Source organism: Pseudonaja textilis, chromosome 2, assembly GCF_049901715.1.
Source record: "Pseudonaja textilis isolate UNSWEBS1 chromosome 2, rPseTex1.2, whole genome shotgun sequence".
Classification (NCBI taxonomy): Eukaryota; Metazoa; Chordata; class Lepidosauria; order Squamata; family Elapidae; genus Pseudonaja; species Pseudonaja textilis.
Genome location: NC_141991.1, coordinates 31,903,393 through 31,919,901, shown reverse-complemented (window position 1 = coordinate 31,919,901; position 16,509 = coordinate 31,903,393). Strand labels below are relative to the sequence as shown.

Here is a 16,509-nt window from a genome sequence, read left to right as displayed (position 1 = left end):
AGAACCAATGCATTGTAAGACAACAAGCAAATCAAATGTAGGTCGCTAGTCTTTTAATGCTGGAAAACACACACATATTCTCCACCAAATAATTTGTTGCATTTTATAAATAAGTTTACAGTCAGCATGTAATAAATAAAATGTTACTATTTTAGTTCCCGTTCCAGAAGGAAGAGCTAGGGAAAGAGAGTTACAGAGCTAACATTAGTTAATATCAGTCTCGTAAACAGAGAATTGGATGAGTTTTTCTTCCAAGCTGCTATTTGCAGCATAAATAATGTTGCATGTAAGTGGAACAGAAAAGGAAAGTAAGAAGTTTGCAGTATTTTAAATATTATTTATTTTTCTTGCACAAAATTTAAATTAAGTGTCATTATGAGATATTAACAAATACTAAGATTTGCTTTTCCAGTCATACACTCAATAAGATTCATAATTCTATGTAATGGCAGATCTCAAGCCTGATAATGACTAAATATTATTACTAAAGCATGTATATCTGTATGTGGGCATACACAGAAAATCATGTCCCCCTTGTAACAAAATCTGCCCCACATTCTTCATATGCATACAGAAAGAACAAAGAAGGAATGTTATTGGCTAGATGTTATCTATGCAAGCTTACAACTCATGCAGGGGGAAAAAAGGAATCAGCTGCTAAATAGGAGCAGATTCAAATATCCCACAACAAAATGGGCATATCATATTTCTATAATTGCAGGTCTCTATTTCTCCATAGGGAAACCACATCCCATTCAAAAGGTGTATCAGGATATACATAAATTAGATTTAATTTTGCACTCAAAAACAATAGTTTGGATATGTGCAGTAGCACACAGTTATGTTGCTTAAAGGTAAAAAGAATACTGTGCATTTAGAATTGCCGTAAAATATGGAGTTTGGAAAATACTTAACACAGAGATCAAAGAATCTGAAAGAAGTGAAGTCTACATTTCCACACAGGAGTGAGTGCCATAAATTACCCAATGCATTTGTATCTCAGACACTTTTGACATAAATGGGATATTACCACCCTGTGCTGAGGGAACCCACATGAATTGGGGTGTTTTATTTTGCCATCCTTCACTCTTGCAGTCTGCATCGATTTCCGCTCACAGACTGAGAAATGAGGTGGACAAAATGAACACATTCCCCAACATGCAAGCTGCATGTTTAATCCTTTGCTTTAGCCAGGTAATCGGCTAGCTTGGAAATGGTCTCCTCCTGCTGTTCAAGAAGATCCAGGATAATGCCCATGGGAGTCTTCTTTAAGCCAATGCTTTCTATCTTGTTCTCCATCTTGTTCTTTAAATTTCGAAGCCTCAAAGATGCATGAAGAAACATCACTAGGGAAAGGAAAGCAAGAATAAGCCACAGGTATTCTTCACTAGATAACTGGCAAAAAAGATTTGACACTGTTACAATGGCAACCAACAAAACTGCTTTATTGACATACTGCAGTAATTTAAAAAAACCCATAATTGATCAACGAAGCTACAATAGTCTAAACTATAAACTCTGGTTTATAAGCCATAAAGATGCACTCAAATATCGAGTCAAAACAAAAAACAAATACCATGAGCCACATTTTGTGTATGATCTGTAACCCAGTCAATTTTTTAAAATTGAATATCAAAATTGTCATATAGCATGCTAAGTCCTAAAATGTTTTGTTTGATTTGGCATTCTTAACAGATTGTATGAACCCAACCACTGAAACTTGTGAACTAAAGTTTATGGTTTATTGCAGTGTTTCTTAGCATTGATGGCTTGAAGACATGTAAGGCTTCAATTCCCGAACAATAGCTGGCTGAGGAATTCTGGGAGTTGAAGTCCACATATCTTCAAGCGCCAAGGTTGAGAAACACTGGCTTAGTGCACTGAGTGAACCAAACCAATTGCGGTTTATTGCGTATTAACGGTTTCAATATCATAGCTTAACATATGTCAACCACATCATTCAATGTACTCATAAAGAATCATTATGTGTTTGTGAGACTCCTCATCCTGGATCAACAGAAATAGAATTAACAGCCTCTTGTTCAAGTTGAAATTGTAATTGACTAGCTCTGTACGCGTGCTTCACAACAAAACTATGTGATTGGGCTTAGTTTTGGGGGAGGAAAATAAGGGGGTGGAATTGTGCCTCTGCCTACCAGTATCCATCGGTATTCATTTGGCTAGTGTCCTGTCAGTGTGTGAGACAGCTGAGAGCTATTTGGAAACTGAAACAGTATTTGCTGTGTGAGCAAGCAGGAGACAGCAAGGAGCCTGGGCGTGGCTTAGCTCAACTGTTCTGTACTAAGGCTGGTTGCTGCTGTGAAACTAAAACTGAAACTCCTCTCCTATGCTGGTATTTTGCATTTGGAACACATTTCTTTTCAGGTGGGAAGGGGGAGCAGAACTTCTTAGCATCAGAGCGTGTTAATAATAGTATAGGAAATACTATTGCTCTGATGGTCGCTTTGAAAAATCCTTTCTTAGTGAGCACCTAGAAGCCAAGAGGAACATACATGCCAAATTTTAAGTTTGTAGGCTTTACGGTTCTGGAGATTTTGTGATGATGCCATGAGTGGTATTTTGCTTTTATATATATAGAAGATAAGTAAGTCCTTTCTAAGATTCCTATTAGCAACATTTTTGGCTAATCTAGCAACTGGGAAAAACAAAATCCACATGGGAGCAAAATATTATCATGCATACACACAATGTAACATTTATATTTTTCAGGTCCTTGATTCTGAATGAAGAGATTATTAATTTTTTTGTTATGCTGGTGATGGAGTTCTGCAATCTAGCCTAGTCCAATTAATGTAATATTAGTTCATCTAAAATGAACAGCTAGCCAGGTATTTATGTATTTATTAATCCAAATCATATAGCCACCAGTCTAGCCCCAAAAACTCTTGGTGGCAAACAAGCTAAACGTGGCAGCAGGCTTCACAGTTACAACTGTTAACCCTGCCATCTGGACTGTAAATAAAGATCTCTGCACCTGAATATCACCAGTAAAAACACCTACTCATGTCTCTGTCTATTTGCAGTTAATGAGAAATGTTTCTTGACACCTAACGTTGTACGGAGAGAAAGGAAAGCAGCTGCAGAAGGCACTGACACTCAGCTTTATGCTTTAGGCTATGGACAATGTAAGAAAAACTCACAGAACAAAGGAAACGTGATGCCAAACAGAAACACCAAGACGCCTCCGAAAAAGGATATCAGGATGTAGCTCAGCAACATAACTGCCATGACAAAAGCAGCAGGGTAGTGCTTCTTAAACTTGCAAATGAAGTCTTTTTTGTGGGATGCGCACACGAATGCTGTGAAGACCAGGATCACCACCAAGATGCCAAGCAGCATTTTCAGGGGATTCAGAAATCTGCAAAGATACGGACAATGGTGAACAGGACTAGGAAGTGAGAACAAGCGAGAATGGCACAAGAGGACAAGCTGGCTTCTTCGTACCCAAGCAAACCACTGAGCCACTTGGCTTCAGACTCTCCCTCTGAACTGTATGGCTGCCTGCGAGCTTTTTTTGGTGTGTGTGTGTGTGTGTGTGTGTGTGTGTGTTTTTGTGTCCTGTGACTTCTGAATGCCATACAACAGAGGTGGTATTCAGCAGGTTCTGACCAGTTCTGGAGAACCAGTAATGGAGATTTTGAGTAGTTTGGAATACCACCTCTGACTAGCCCTGCCCCTATTTATTCTCTGCCTCCCAAGTCCCAGCTGATCGGCTGGGTCTTCTTTTGTTGCCCTGCACAGGAAAACGGAGCTGGAAAGCAGGTTAGTGGGGTGGGGAGGGAATGGGGGTTTTGCAGTATCCTTCCCCTGCCACGCCCACCAAGTCACATCATGCCCACCAAGCCACGTTATGCCCACTAAACCACGTCCACAGAACCGGTAGCAAAACCTTTCAAATCCCACCACTGCCATCCAAGTAATCCTCAATTTGCAACCATTTGTTGAGTGATTGATTGCTCGGAGTTACTATAGCACTGAAAAAAGTGACATACAATCATTTTTCATGCTTATAATTGTTAGTACTATCCTAATCACATGATCTGGTGGTGTGAACAAAATTCAGAAGCTTGGCAACTGGCATGTATTTCTGAAGGTTTTAGTGTCCTGGGGTCACGTTATCTTTTGCAATCTTCTGTCAAGCAAGGTCAATGGGGAAACCCAGTGGCGGATTAAGGCTCACTGGTGCCCTGAAAAATCTTGGGGCCCCCCTCCTTTGTACATACTGTACAACTGAAGCCATCTTCTCAACTCTGTGGTGCCCCCTTTGGGCCTGGTGCCCTAAGCACGTGCTTAGTCTGCTTAATGGTTAATACACCACTGGGGAAACCAGATTCACTTAACTCTGTTGCTAACTTAACAACTGCAGTGATTCGCTTAACAACTGTTTAAAGAAAGGTCCTAAAATGGGACAAAGCTCATTAAATAAATAAACCAGGCCCTTGGCAAGGGAGACAAAGACTTCTTCCCGGGCATGTATTCCTATCAGTTTATGATTCCTGCTATATATTATTTTCTTTTAAAATGACCACAATATTTCCTTGTTTTGATTCAGAACAGAATAACAGAGTTGGAAGGTACCATTGAGATTTTCTAGCCCAACCCCCCTGCTCAGGCAAGAAGTCCTATATCATTTCAAACAAATGGTTGTCCAATCTCTTTTTAAAATCTTCCAGTGTTGGAGCATTTACAACTTCTGGAGGCAGGTTGTTCCACTGATTAATTGTTCTAGCTATCAGGAAATTTCTCCTTAGTTCTAGGTTGCTTCTCTCCTTGATTAGTTTCCATCCATTGCTCCTTGTCCTGTCCTCAGATGCTTTGGAGAATAGATTGACTCCCTCTTCTTTGCGGCAGCCCCTTAGATATTGGAACACAGCTGTCATGTTACCCCTAGTCCTTCGTTTCATAAGACTAGGCATACACAATTCCAGCAACTGCTCTTTATATGTTTTAGCCTCCACTCCCCTAATCATCTTTGTTGCTCTTCTCTGCACTCTTTCTAGAGTCTCAACATATTTTTACATTGTGGCGACCGAAACTGGATGCAATATTTCAAGTGTGGCCTTACCAAAGCTGTATAAAGTGGCATTAACACTTCACGTGATCTTGATTCTATCCCTCTGTTAATGCAACCTAATCCTTCTGTTATTGCAGATAGTTGAAAGCTTCCCAAAGCCACTTAAGAGTCAGATAGAACACAAGTTTGAAAAATAATTAAAATGAAGTTGAACAGCAGAATACAAACACTGCATTACAATTTAAATAAATAAGATGGTTTTAAAGTTATTTGCATCTCAAACAACAAAAATAGCTCAGGAAGTACCGATAACTATTTAAACTCCAAATGGCAGAGAAGTATAGTTAGTGAATCATTAACAATGAAAAATATATACACTAAGTCTCTTGAACGGTTGTCTTCATTTATATGACACTCTGTCTCTTTGTCTGTCTCTCTGTATGTCTCCCTCTCACTCTCTGTGTTATCTAATTCAAGTATTTTTTCCATTTTCTCTAAAACATCCTCCAGAAATGCAGAGAACAAGTCATACCTAAACAGTATGGCAGACATTTAATTGGGGAAGACTGATCCACAAATTTCATCATCCTTATCTGCATCAAAGGAAACTATAGTTTGACCGCTGATCGCAGCTAAACTATTGGAAAAGTTTTGAAAAATAACATCATGATCTATCTTTGTTTAGTCAACCAAAGTAAATCAAAGGCAACTTTTACAAGACAACATGGAAGAACAGACCACTAGACTTTTGACTATGGTCATAGTGAAGTATCCATAATAATGTGACACTATGAAGTATACTTGGGTTTCAAGCTATGTTCTAGGCAAAAAATATGTCCTGTTCTAAACTGCCTAGTTTGTGAATGAACCATTCTTGCTGTCCTATCCAAAGCTTAGTCTGGAACACCGCCTGCTATGACACATCCACTAGCTCTTCACTCTTATAAACATCCAATAGGCTTCAGTTCGTTTTAGATTCATTGTCAAAATATTGGATGCCAAAGATATGGCTAGAATTAGCAAATGTCAACCATCTTTCCTTCACAACAGTTGTTGACCACCTGTTCTTGTCACTCATTTGAAATCAAGAGTGTCATACTTTAAACAGTCTCTCTGCAGTGTCCGAATCACTTCTGGTCAGCCACAGCTATATTTAGAAAGGGGAAAAAAGCTTTCTGGAAATTCTGCCTGGAAAAATTGAATAGATAACTCCAGGCAGAAATCACTGCTATATATTTATTTCATAGGAAATGTCACTCTAAAAAAGTAAGTTTTGTATACTGCATTTAGTAGAAAAAAAAATAATGCAACAACTTAGTTTAAAAGTTAGCTCAAGAAATATCAAGCCAAGACTCAGTCAGGATTAGTTGAACACCATGCAAAGCTATCTTTCTAATGCTGTCCAGAGCCTCATCCACATGTACAAGTTTAATCTACACCTAGGGGATACAGTGCCACAGAGGCTTAATGATGCTGGAACTGCTGGCCAGAAATGGTCTGCACTCCAGCCATTTGAGACTGGCTCTGCGAGATAGGCCAAGCTCCCACTGCATGCTCCACAACTCCTGCCCACCCAGCAATTCAAAAGAACATGCTATTGCAAGTAGATAAATGGGTACCACTTCGATGGGAAAAACCTAGCTGTATTTGTGTGTGCGGAAAGCAGAAGCCAGCACTTCAGCTGGCTGGACGTAAGCCATCGCAACACAAGGTGAAGAAAGGAGAGACCGGTGGGGAAACCTCGAAGAACAGCAATTTGAGTGCCACTAGTTTGCTGGTGTAAGCTAGTTTGCCCCCTGTGGCGGACCAAGGATAGGCACGGAAGTGCCGAACAGAATAATCTAGCAATTTAGGCACTGTATCTAGCGTGTGCAGATTTCCCTGACACTGTATGCCATATGCTAAATAAATACCTACATCTAGGAGCACTGATTGATGAGCTGCTATTAGTTTGGTGGGTCACAAACGAATGCAGTATAAATATCACATTTCTAGCAGGATGCAGAGCAAGGAATTTAATTTACTTAACATTTAAAGTAGCTGACACTAAAATACATTGTGTTTTTGGCATCCACATTACACCTGAGCTACATTTTGCAGACAGTAATTTTTGACCTTGATATGCCAGAGAGGCAAAGAATAGTCACCCTTTCTCTCTCTATGATTAATCAACTTCAGGGGATTGTTTAATGGAAGCACTGACCGAGCCCTGACTAATCATTTTACAGCTGCTAGAATTTCTGGTCTGACACATGAAGGTGGTTGTATATTAAAACTCACATTTGTCACAGAGAACATCAGATTGAATCCCCCACCATGCATGGACAGATCACTTCTGGTCTTAGCAAAATTAACTGCTATGTGGGGCAGCACCCATAAGGCACCTGATGGATCTGAAGCACCTTCAGATGTTCCTTAGGATGTTTTTCAATATTCTGACAGGTTGCTGATTGTCTTTTCAGCGTGACAGTCTCAGGGAGTACATTACTTTACCGCAAATCCTCGGAAGGTGAAGCATCAGAAACAATGCCTGGGGCACCAGGAGAGAAAGACCAGGTGTGGATCTGACTGATCCCAAGATATGAGCTCAAGTAAGCAACTATAAGGCAAGAAAAGCTTTCACTTTTAATGCTTATTGTTTTTAATGTTCTCATTATTTCATGACATTGCAAACTGCCTAGAGTTGCTCAGTGTGATTGGTATGTAAATTGAATAAATAAAATAAAGGCACTATGATTTCTTCTCTCTGACTGCTTTATTTAAAAGTAATGCATTCTCTTAGGCAAGGATGAGCAGGAAGATTTCCTGCCTAGAAAGATTCGGCATCAACAGACATACACATTTAAAGCAATAATCATAACAACAGCAGACAGCTGGCAACCCTACTACTAGATTTGTCAGAGAGAGATCAGGAAAGGTTTACTAGGTTGCCATATGCTTCCCTGCAGTGAGTCAACATTCAACGTTCTAGTTTTCATACAGTGAATGAAAATAGAAACCACTATTAGATGGAATTGTACACACACGGGCAATTCAAACTGACATTTAAGTCTCTTGTATCGGATTTGTTATCTATTCCAACATTACAGTCATCTGAGTAAAACAACATAACCAAGATTAGGTTTTTTAAAAAATTGTAACGATTTCCCCCCTTAATGGTAAGAGATTAGCCTGTCCCAAGATTAGCCACTCAGAATATTTAACTGCGTAATATTTGTAGATTGATTTAGTGTGTGACCATATGGAATCTTATTTTTAAAACGGTTCAAAATAAACAATTCCAGGAGTTCTCAGAACTATTCATGTTGAAATTTATTTCATCATTATTTTATTTCCCTATCTGTTATGGCTATGCAGTCTTTTGAATTCTATTCTGAGAAGGTGGTTTAGAGCATGTATGTGTATGAAATTGTTTTTAAAACGGCTGCAACTTGTTTCAAGATTGTATGACTGTCGTCTCTTCTTCAATTCATAGAAAAACCATAGAACTTTCTGAGCACAATCCAAAATGTTCTACCTTAATAAATGTAATTTATATGGTGTACAGTGGTACCTTGGTACTCAACTGCTTTGAAGCTCATCAAATTGGTACTCAACACATTTTGACGTGTTGTCCTGGTACTCATTGTTCGTTTGGTACTCCATGCACAAGCTACAATTTGTCAATGTCAGTGACATCTTCCTTATGAAGATTTTTTTTTGGTACTCTTTGAGCCTCCTGGAACTAATTAAGGGTAAATACCGAGGTCATACAAACAACTCAGATTTTCAAGGATCCTAGAGAGTTAGTTTAAAAATAGTGTTTAAATCTGTTTTCTCAGATCAGACGTGGCAGACAACAACTCCCAATTCTCACTATCCCAAACCAACACAACCACAGAGGAGAGACATGTAGGTTTTAATTCTCATAATTCCCAATCATCACAATATGACTCAATGATTTGAAATTGCTATTAGTCATTTCACTAACAGACTAAACTTTTCCTCTGAGTGGTCTTCTTCTGGTGCTCAAGGAATGCAGAAAATGAACAGCTGACTTTGCAGCATATATTACAATTTGGATGAACATTTCATTCTAAGCAAAGATTTGAATCTTTGTAATTTAGAAATTATAATTTCTATAAAGAAGGCCAATAAGGGTTATGAACCATTTCCAACTCCTTCTTGATACTACTATAATGCTTTTTTTAAAAAATGGGATACAAATGTCTTATTCTGTTGTGAGAAGCCATCCCCCCTCCAAGAAGAATGACATATTTTGAGGAATACTAAAAAGGCAGAATATTATATTTCCCTAAAGCAGGGGTCTTCAAACTTGACAGCTTTAAGACTTGTGGACTTCCTCCTCCAGTCATGTTAGCTCAGGAATTCTGGGAGTTGAAGTCCACAAGTCTTAAACTTACCAAGTTTGAAGACCCTTGCCCTAAACGGAGAAATGGAGAAACATGCTCTTGGGAACAGAAAGCAGCCCCCACCTTTCTTAATAGCCCTCAGCAGATGTTAACACTTAAAAGATAAAGAGCTTATTAAAAGAAGCCAAGTATCTAGGTAGCTCTGTTCATAGGCAAAGCAAATACTGCAGACAGAAACCCATTCAAGACAGGATGTTTTAAAATTCCCTGCAGCAAGGTCTGAACAAAGGTAGGATTAGCCCTCAGCCACAATAGGAATTGCCAAACACCCCTTCATTGCATCACCCTCAGAAACTTCAACCAAACTTAGCCTAGGCAAGCATCTAGGATTTGTACTTTGCCTGTAGAGCCAGCTATGACCCCTACATAACCCCTACATGGCCCCATGGGAGTCTGACAGCTAATAAAATACATGTTCTTGCACACGAAGTTCAAGTGCAGAGCCCAAAGAAGGTATAAAAACCCCTCACACATATGGTCTTGTTCATCAAAAAATAGACACTCTTTCCAATCAGCCTGCAGCCTCCATTTTGTCTCCAGTGCCTTTCTCCTGGCTTGGAACTTTACCAGATGGATATTTCTTCCCACACTATCTTCTGGGTAAATCAGCTTTACCAAATAGAATTATTTAAAAAATTCTTAACATTGTCCCAAACTATATGACATTATATCTCCACATATCCAAAAAATAAACAGAGAATATATTTACTCTCTTCAATCACAAAGTTTATTCCTGAATCCAAAATATATATAAGGTGGAGTTCAGATTCATGGTTGACTAACACTGATGCAGAAGTGGCACCATGACTAACATTGATGTAGAAGTGCAGATCATAATCCAATATTGTGAAACTGAACATGGAAATCTCCAAATGTAATAAAAACCATTTATTAGGTTTCTGAAACAACATTAAAGATATGTGTTAACAGAAATTGAAATGCCAATAGGAATTTAATTTCCGAAACTTCTAAATCACAATATGGGAGGCTAATAAAGCATTTATGAGAAGGTTGTTTATCTTTCTTGCATCAAATGGAAAGTTGTTTAAAAGCAGAAAGGTACCTTACCCAAATGGATGAATATTTGAATGGCATGTTGCTTTTAAAATTTACTGAACAACAAACTAGAAAAAAAAGTAAATTGCAATCATTTTCCTGGGTTCTAAAATTGACCAGTTGGGCCTGAGATCAGAAGATGGAAAACACTTGAAAGAACTGCAATGTCTGGCATGAATAATATCTGGAAGAGTAAAGACATTTGCCTCACGGCCAAACTCAGATTAGTTAAGACAATATTTTTTCCAAGTGCAATTTATGCTGCGAAACCTAGGCTCTGAAAAGGGTAGATAGGAGAAGGGTAGGTGCCTTTGAACTGTGGTGCTTTGGAGGTGACTGTTATGAATTCCATGGACTGCAAAAATCACAAAAATAAAGAAGTTCTAGAACGAACCTCATCAAAAATATCACTTGAAGCCAAGATCGCCAAACAGAGACTGTCATACTTTGGTGATGTCATGAGAGCTGACTCATTAGAAGAGTCAATCATACTGGGAATGATCAGCAGAAAAAAGAGAAGGGGGCCACCCTAGTACCTGCTGGCTGGACATTATAAAACAGGGGTACAGATACAGATACAGGAAATCAGAGTTGGAAGGGACCTTGTAGGTCATCTAGTCCAACCCACTGCCCAAGCGGGAGACCCTACACTATTTCTGACAAATGACAGTCCAATCTCTTTTTGAAAGTCTCAAGTAATGGCGCTCCTACAACTTCCGAGGGCAAGCTGTTCCATTGGTTGATTGTTCTCACTGTCAGAAAGTTTCTCCTTATTTCCAGGTTAAATCTCTCCTTCTTCAGTTTCCATCCATTATTCCTTGTCTGGCCTTCGGGTGCTTTAGAAAATAGCTTGACTCCCTCCGCCCTGTGGCAGCCCCTCAGATATTGGAAGACCGCTATCATGTCTCCCCTGGTCCTTCTCTTTACTAAATTAGCCAAGCCCAGTTCCTGTAACTGTTCTTCATATGTTTTAGTCTCCAGTCCCCTAATCATCCTGGTTGCTCTTCTCTGTACTCTTTCTGGAGTCTCAACATCTTTTTTGTAATGTGGTGAAGAAAACCGGATGCAGTACTCTAAGCTTTATAGAGTGGTATTAGTACCTCCCCTGATCTTGATTGTATCCCTCTGTTAAAGAATTGTTAAGCCATTACAGAATAGTTTCTTTAACAGCAGACATTCAGTATTGATACCATCTTATTGAAGATAAGTAATCCATCAGGCCTGATGAGATCTGAAGTCCTCCAAGTTATAGTCATTACATACCATAGATCAGGGGTTGCCAACCTTTTGGACCTCAGGAACCATCAAACTCATAATTTTAAATCCCGCGGACCACTAGTATGAATTTTGACTGATGGTGGCTTCAGGAAAAAAGTCTTTAGGAAAATTCCCCACCCTATTTTCCTACCAATCGATTATTCTTCATGTAGGATTGCAGGATACCGTCTCCAGCTCCGTTCTCAGAGGGAGAGGGAGAGAGACTTTTGGCTTCATGCAAGGAAAGCAGCAGAAGCAGCAGAAGTCTTTCTTTCTCTCCCCCAAACTCCACCAGAAATGAGTCTTTGCCAGTGCAGTCTCTTGGAGCAGGATACCTTGTAGAGACTCATTTCTGGTGGAATTTGGGGGAGAGAAAGAAGGACTTTTGCTGCTTTCCTTGTGTGCAGGCAAAAGCAGAAGAAAGAAGTAGAAAGAAACATCCCACTGGCCAGGCCAGGCGTGTGGGGCAAGTTCCCCCCCTGCTCTTTCCCCTCTTCCCTCACTACCTCATGTTGTTCGCAATGCAAGCGATGCAAGCCTTGTGTTCCCGTGGGCCATGTGGGCAGTGCAGCCTTGTGTTCCCGCGCAGCCTGGATTAATTGCTTTGGGGGTTACTTTTCTCTGTGGACCACCAAAATTTTCTCGCAGACCACCAGTGGTCCCCAGCCCAATGGTTGGCGACCACTGCCATAGATGATATCAGAAGCAAGGTTAGTCATATGATTCCCCCTACCTAAATATAGTTCTTATTAAGAGAGATTTACTGAATGTTATCAGCCAGGACAAATTCTTTGTAGATATGGAATAATTTGGTGGTACTTTGGTAATCTGAGGTTGATGTTATTCAGGAAATGTTCAAACCAGAGACTTGAGAAGAATGTTGGTTTTCCCTAGTGAGGAACAGGCTTGTTTATTTATTCCCCACCTTTGCTATATATAGTGATGGCAGGAATAGCCAGGAGAGGAAAGTATCCAGTTATAAATAATAAACTGAATGGCTGTTCTGTGTTCCTGCTCAGAAATAAAAGGTGTGCCTGGGTGGAAAATGTTGCATCAAAAGTAAGCTGGTGGCACCACGAAACCAGTAACAAATATGCTAAACCTTCCTCTGAATTGACAAGCACACGAACAAGCTGATACTGGATTATTTTCTAACATCTATTCTACACGAAATAAAAAACACTCTCCAACACATTTTATTTTGATACTCCAATCTACATATAGCAGCAAGCAGAATGTAGTTATCTGAAACACAAGAAGGCAATGCAGGCACTTCCTCTGGAGCCCACTAGCTTCCTGCTCACCCACAGCGGAAGTGTCAAGCTACAAACTTAAATCTAGTATCGTTTTTGTGGATCAGAATGCCCCTGGGTTCCTGATAGACCTCCTATTTATATTTAGAAAATAAAAATGATAAACGCAGCCCAGTGTTTGTCTGCACAAACCCCATAATAATATAAATACCAGTAACTGCTGAAGGGTTGATACGTATATGGGTATCTGCCTGATCTTAAGAATCCAAAACCACTTTCCAGAATCCCTGCAGAAGAGGAAAGTTTTCAAATAAAGGATAAATGAATGGACGGGAGTGGGGCAGACTAATAACCCCAGAGGGGGTTGCCACTGTGAATGTCATTTTCTGAGTTCTCAACGACTCTGATCTCTCTACAGGTAGGAACGCATAGCATCCTCTTTAGATCAAATTCTATTTGGAAGGAGACCATCCTGAAGGTAGCAAGGTGCCAAATTTCAAGGGGTGACCTCTAAAATTATTGGCGATTTAGAAACATATTGCATGAAAAAATGTCTTCTCATATATAGCCTCTTGCCATCAACTGAAATATTCAAAGGTCCTTTTTGCTTCTGTGAGCTGTCAAAAATGTTGAGGGCGCAGATAGTTGTGATATAATCATTTCAAAGAAACAAGCCAAAATTGTCTGAGTTGAGGGCATTATAAAGCAGCATGGTGGATCATACATGCTGTAGAGAACACCAATTAGAGAAGATGATATAAAGCGACATAAGAGTTAAAAAGAACACACACAAGTGGCAACATTAGACTCCAGTCACTTTAAACAGAGAGCAATATTAGTTTGCCTCAGACTAAAAATAATGGCTTTCTCATTTTCTGGTATACACCCATCGTCCTCTATTCAAATGAATGAAGGGACTTCATATCCCATTGTCCAAAGAACAGCATAGACTAGAGCATGGAGAAAATATTGGAGATCTTATGAGATATGCTGCTTTTATACTATTATTTGAGGTTGAAAAACAAGTTTGAAATCAAAATCATGATCTACTACAATACCAGTACAATATTTTACTGTTAACTTGCCAGGTCCAAGCCTGAGACAAGGCAGCGAAATCCGATTGAATCCAATCCTTTAATTACACCTAATGGAAGGAATCTTACCAAACTAAAGCTATAATCTTCTAACCTACTAGATATACCAAGAGATTCTAGGGTGTTGCTACCTTAAGCCTGTTCCCACTCCCTCATCTAGCTTGGGACTGTAGGGTCTCTGGGAAAGCTCTGTATGGCTAACCTCTTCCCACCTGCAGGTGCACATTCCAGTATATAACATGTCTTTAGTTATAGACTATTGTATGTTAACATACAATATTATGTCACGTAGAATATTTTTTATATATTAACATACAATTTAAACAATAATTTGAAGTACAGATAGTCCTTAACTTACGACTATTTATTTAGCAACAGTTTGAAAATTACATCAGCACTAACAAAAGTGACTTGTGACCATTTCTAATGTTTGTTTTTAACTTGTTATGTTTTAGCTATATGCAACTGTGAGAGCTACCCTATGGCAAGATGGGGCAGCCAGTACATTTTATAAATAAATACATTTTTCACACTTACAACTGTTGCAGCATCTCCATGGTCATGTGATCAAAATTTGGACTCTTGGCAAGTGGCCAGAGTTTATGATGGTTGCAGTGTCCCAGGGTCATGTGATCAACTTTTGCAACCTTCTGACAAAGTCCAATGGGGAAGCCAAATTCACTTAACAATTGCAGTGATTCATTTAACAACTGTAACAAGAAAGGTTGTAAAGGACAAAATTCATTTAACTGTCTTGCTTTTGGGCTCAATTGGTCATAAGTCAAGGATGACCTGTAATGCATGTTCCATGAAGACAAAAAACATTGGTTATAATGAATATGTATTCTCTGGCTGCATTTTATTTATGCAATGGTAACACCAAATGTTACCATGTCATATTTCATATTTTGAAATGTCATATTTCATATTTTTTTCATGTCCAGATGAAATTGTGTTCATGTATAAAGGAGAGATTTCTTTTCAAAAAGCCATGTCACCATAGTTATTAACTGAGAAATGCTTTTGAAATGCTGAATTATTTAAGCAGTGGCATATAATTTACTTTTTCAAGTAGTACTAATCAATAAGGCTACTGAAACACTAAACATACTCTAGACACAAAGAAGCACTGTGATGATTTCGTTTTTATTGCTCCCATGAGTATTTATTGCATTTAAAAAGAGAGGCCTACCTATTTTAAACTCCAGAATACCTTGATAATCCCTTTAAAGGCCTCTGATGGCCAAAATATATACTGTTAGTCACATCATACGTCATCCATGGCCTCCAAAGAGAAACTGAGTGTTTATTTGCTCCACCTCAAACCACAACCTTAGAAAGCCGCTAAACCAAAAACCTTATGTGACAACTCTTAAAATGGAATTTTAAATCTATTCTTTTTTTTCCTGGAGCTGTATCTCTTGCCGTTTATTACCTAAAGCAGAAATAGCTTTTTAAAAATAAATGAAATGAAAGCAAACCGGGCTGCCTTTACTGCAACTAAATGTCTACTCACTCCTTTCCTAAGAGGTCTGTAGGGGGCGTGCATAAGCGCATCAACGTGCCTAACAACCCTGTCCTATTGTTTCTTTTATTTTTCTTATATGTATCCATGTATTCATAACTATGTTTATACTTATACCTAATATCTTGTAAGAAATTGACAAATCAAATCAAATCAAATAAATATTTATAAATATGAGATTATATCCAAAATTCTCAAACATGCCCAACTCTCTCGTTAAAACCATCCCATTCGCTGCTCTACAATGAAGCCTCGTTAACTTTAGGAAACACGCATCGAAGACAAACAGCTGAGTATACCTTACATTCCCTCCATCTTAAAACGGGGAAGGTAGGCCTAATTTTTGGGAGTTGTCACTGCAACGGGGCCGCGGAGCTTCAGGTGGGGAAGATGGTTCGAGTCATTTTTTGGGGTGGGTGGGGTGGGGGCAGCAGATCTCCTTAACCGGAAGCCTTATTGCTCCATCAGGGCTGCTTCCCACATCAGAAGGGCAGTCTAAACGCATTTTTTTCTCCCCACGGCGATCCTTCTGCAATTTGATGGGGGGAGTAAGATTTCCGGAGTTTCTACTTCGCCCTGCTTAGCCTTGGGGGACGGGGACAAAGCTATTCCCGGGGCCACGCCACTCATCCTCCGAGACACGGGCTTCCCACGCCGGCCGACGCGCTTCTTACCCCACGATGGAAAACACCGCGGCAGCCACCACGAGGTAATTGGTCTGGTAATAGAGCAGGTTGCTGACCACCCGGTTGTTCCATTTGGAGATATCTTTGAAATCCGGCAGGGCGAAGCGGTCGTGGCCCGGGATGAAGTCGTCCCATGATCTCAGCGGCGCGACTTGCACGTCCATCGTGATTCTCCCATCCGGCTTTCTGCG

The 16,509-nt window shown here is 39.6% G+C and overlaps 1 protein-coding gene across 1 annotated transcript; it reads right to left on the bottom strand.

The window, feature by feature from the left end:
- Positions 1-38: 38 nt before the first annotated feature.
- On the bottom strand, positions 39-16,508 carry ARL6IP5 (ARF like GTPase 6 interacting protein 5). The gene is made up of 3 exons (XM_026722228.2): positions 16,307-16,508; positions 3,162-3,379; positions 39-1,346 (listed from the first exon to the last, which is right to left on the bottom strand). The coding sequence occupies exons 1-3, from the start codon at positions 16,480-16,482 to the stop codon at positions 1,174-1,176; spliced, it is 567 nt and encodes a 188-aa protein (XP_026578013.1). The 5' UTR covers positions 16,483-16,508; the 3' UTR covers positions 39-1,173.
- Between the last annotated feature and the right edge of the window lies 1 nt (position 16,509).

Excerpts from the sequence above, each read along its gene's own strand:
- ARL6IP5 (XM_026722228.2), bottom strand. The coding sequence starts at position 16,482 with ATGGACGTGCAAGTCGCGCCGCTGAGATCATGGGACGACTTCATCCCG. Across the intron at positions 3,380-16,306 it reads GCGGTGTTTTCCATCGTGGG|ATTTCTGAATCCCCTGAAAA; the intron begins GTAAGAAGCGCG and ends GTATCTTTGCAG. Across the intron at positions 1,347-3,161 it reads CATCACGTTTCCTTTGTTCT|TGATGTTTCTTCATGCATCT; the intron begins GTGAGTTTTTCT and ends TCCTTTCCCTAG.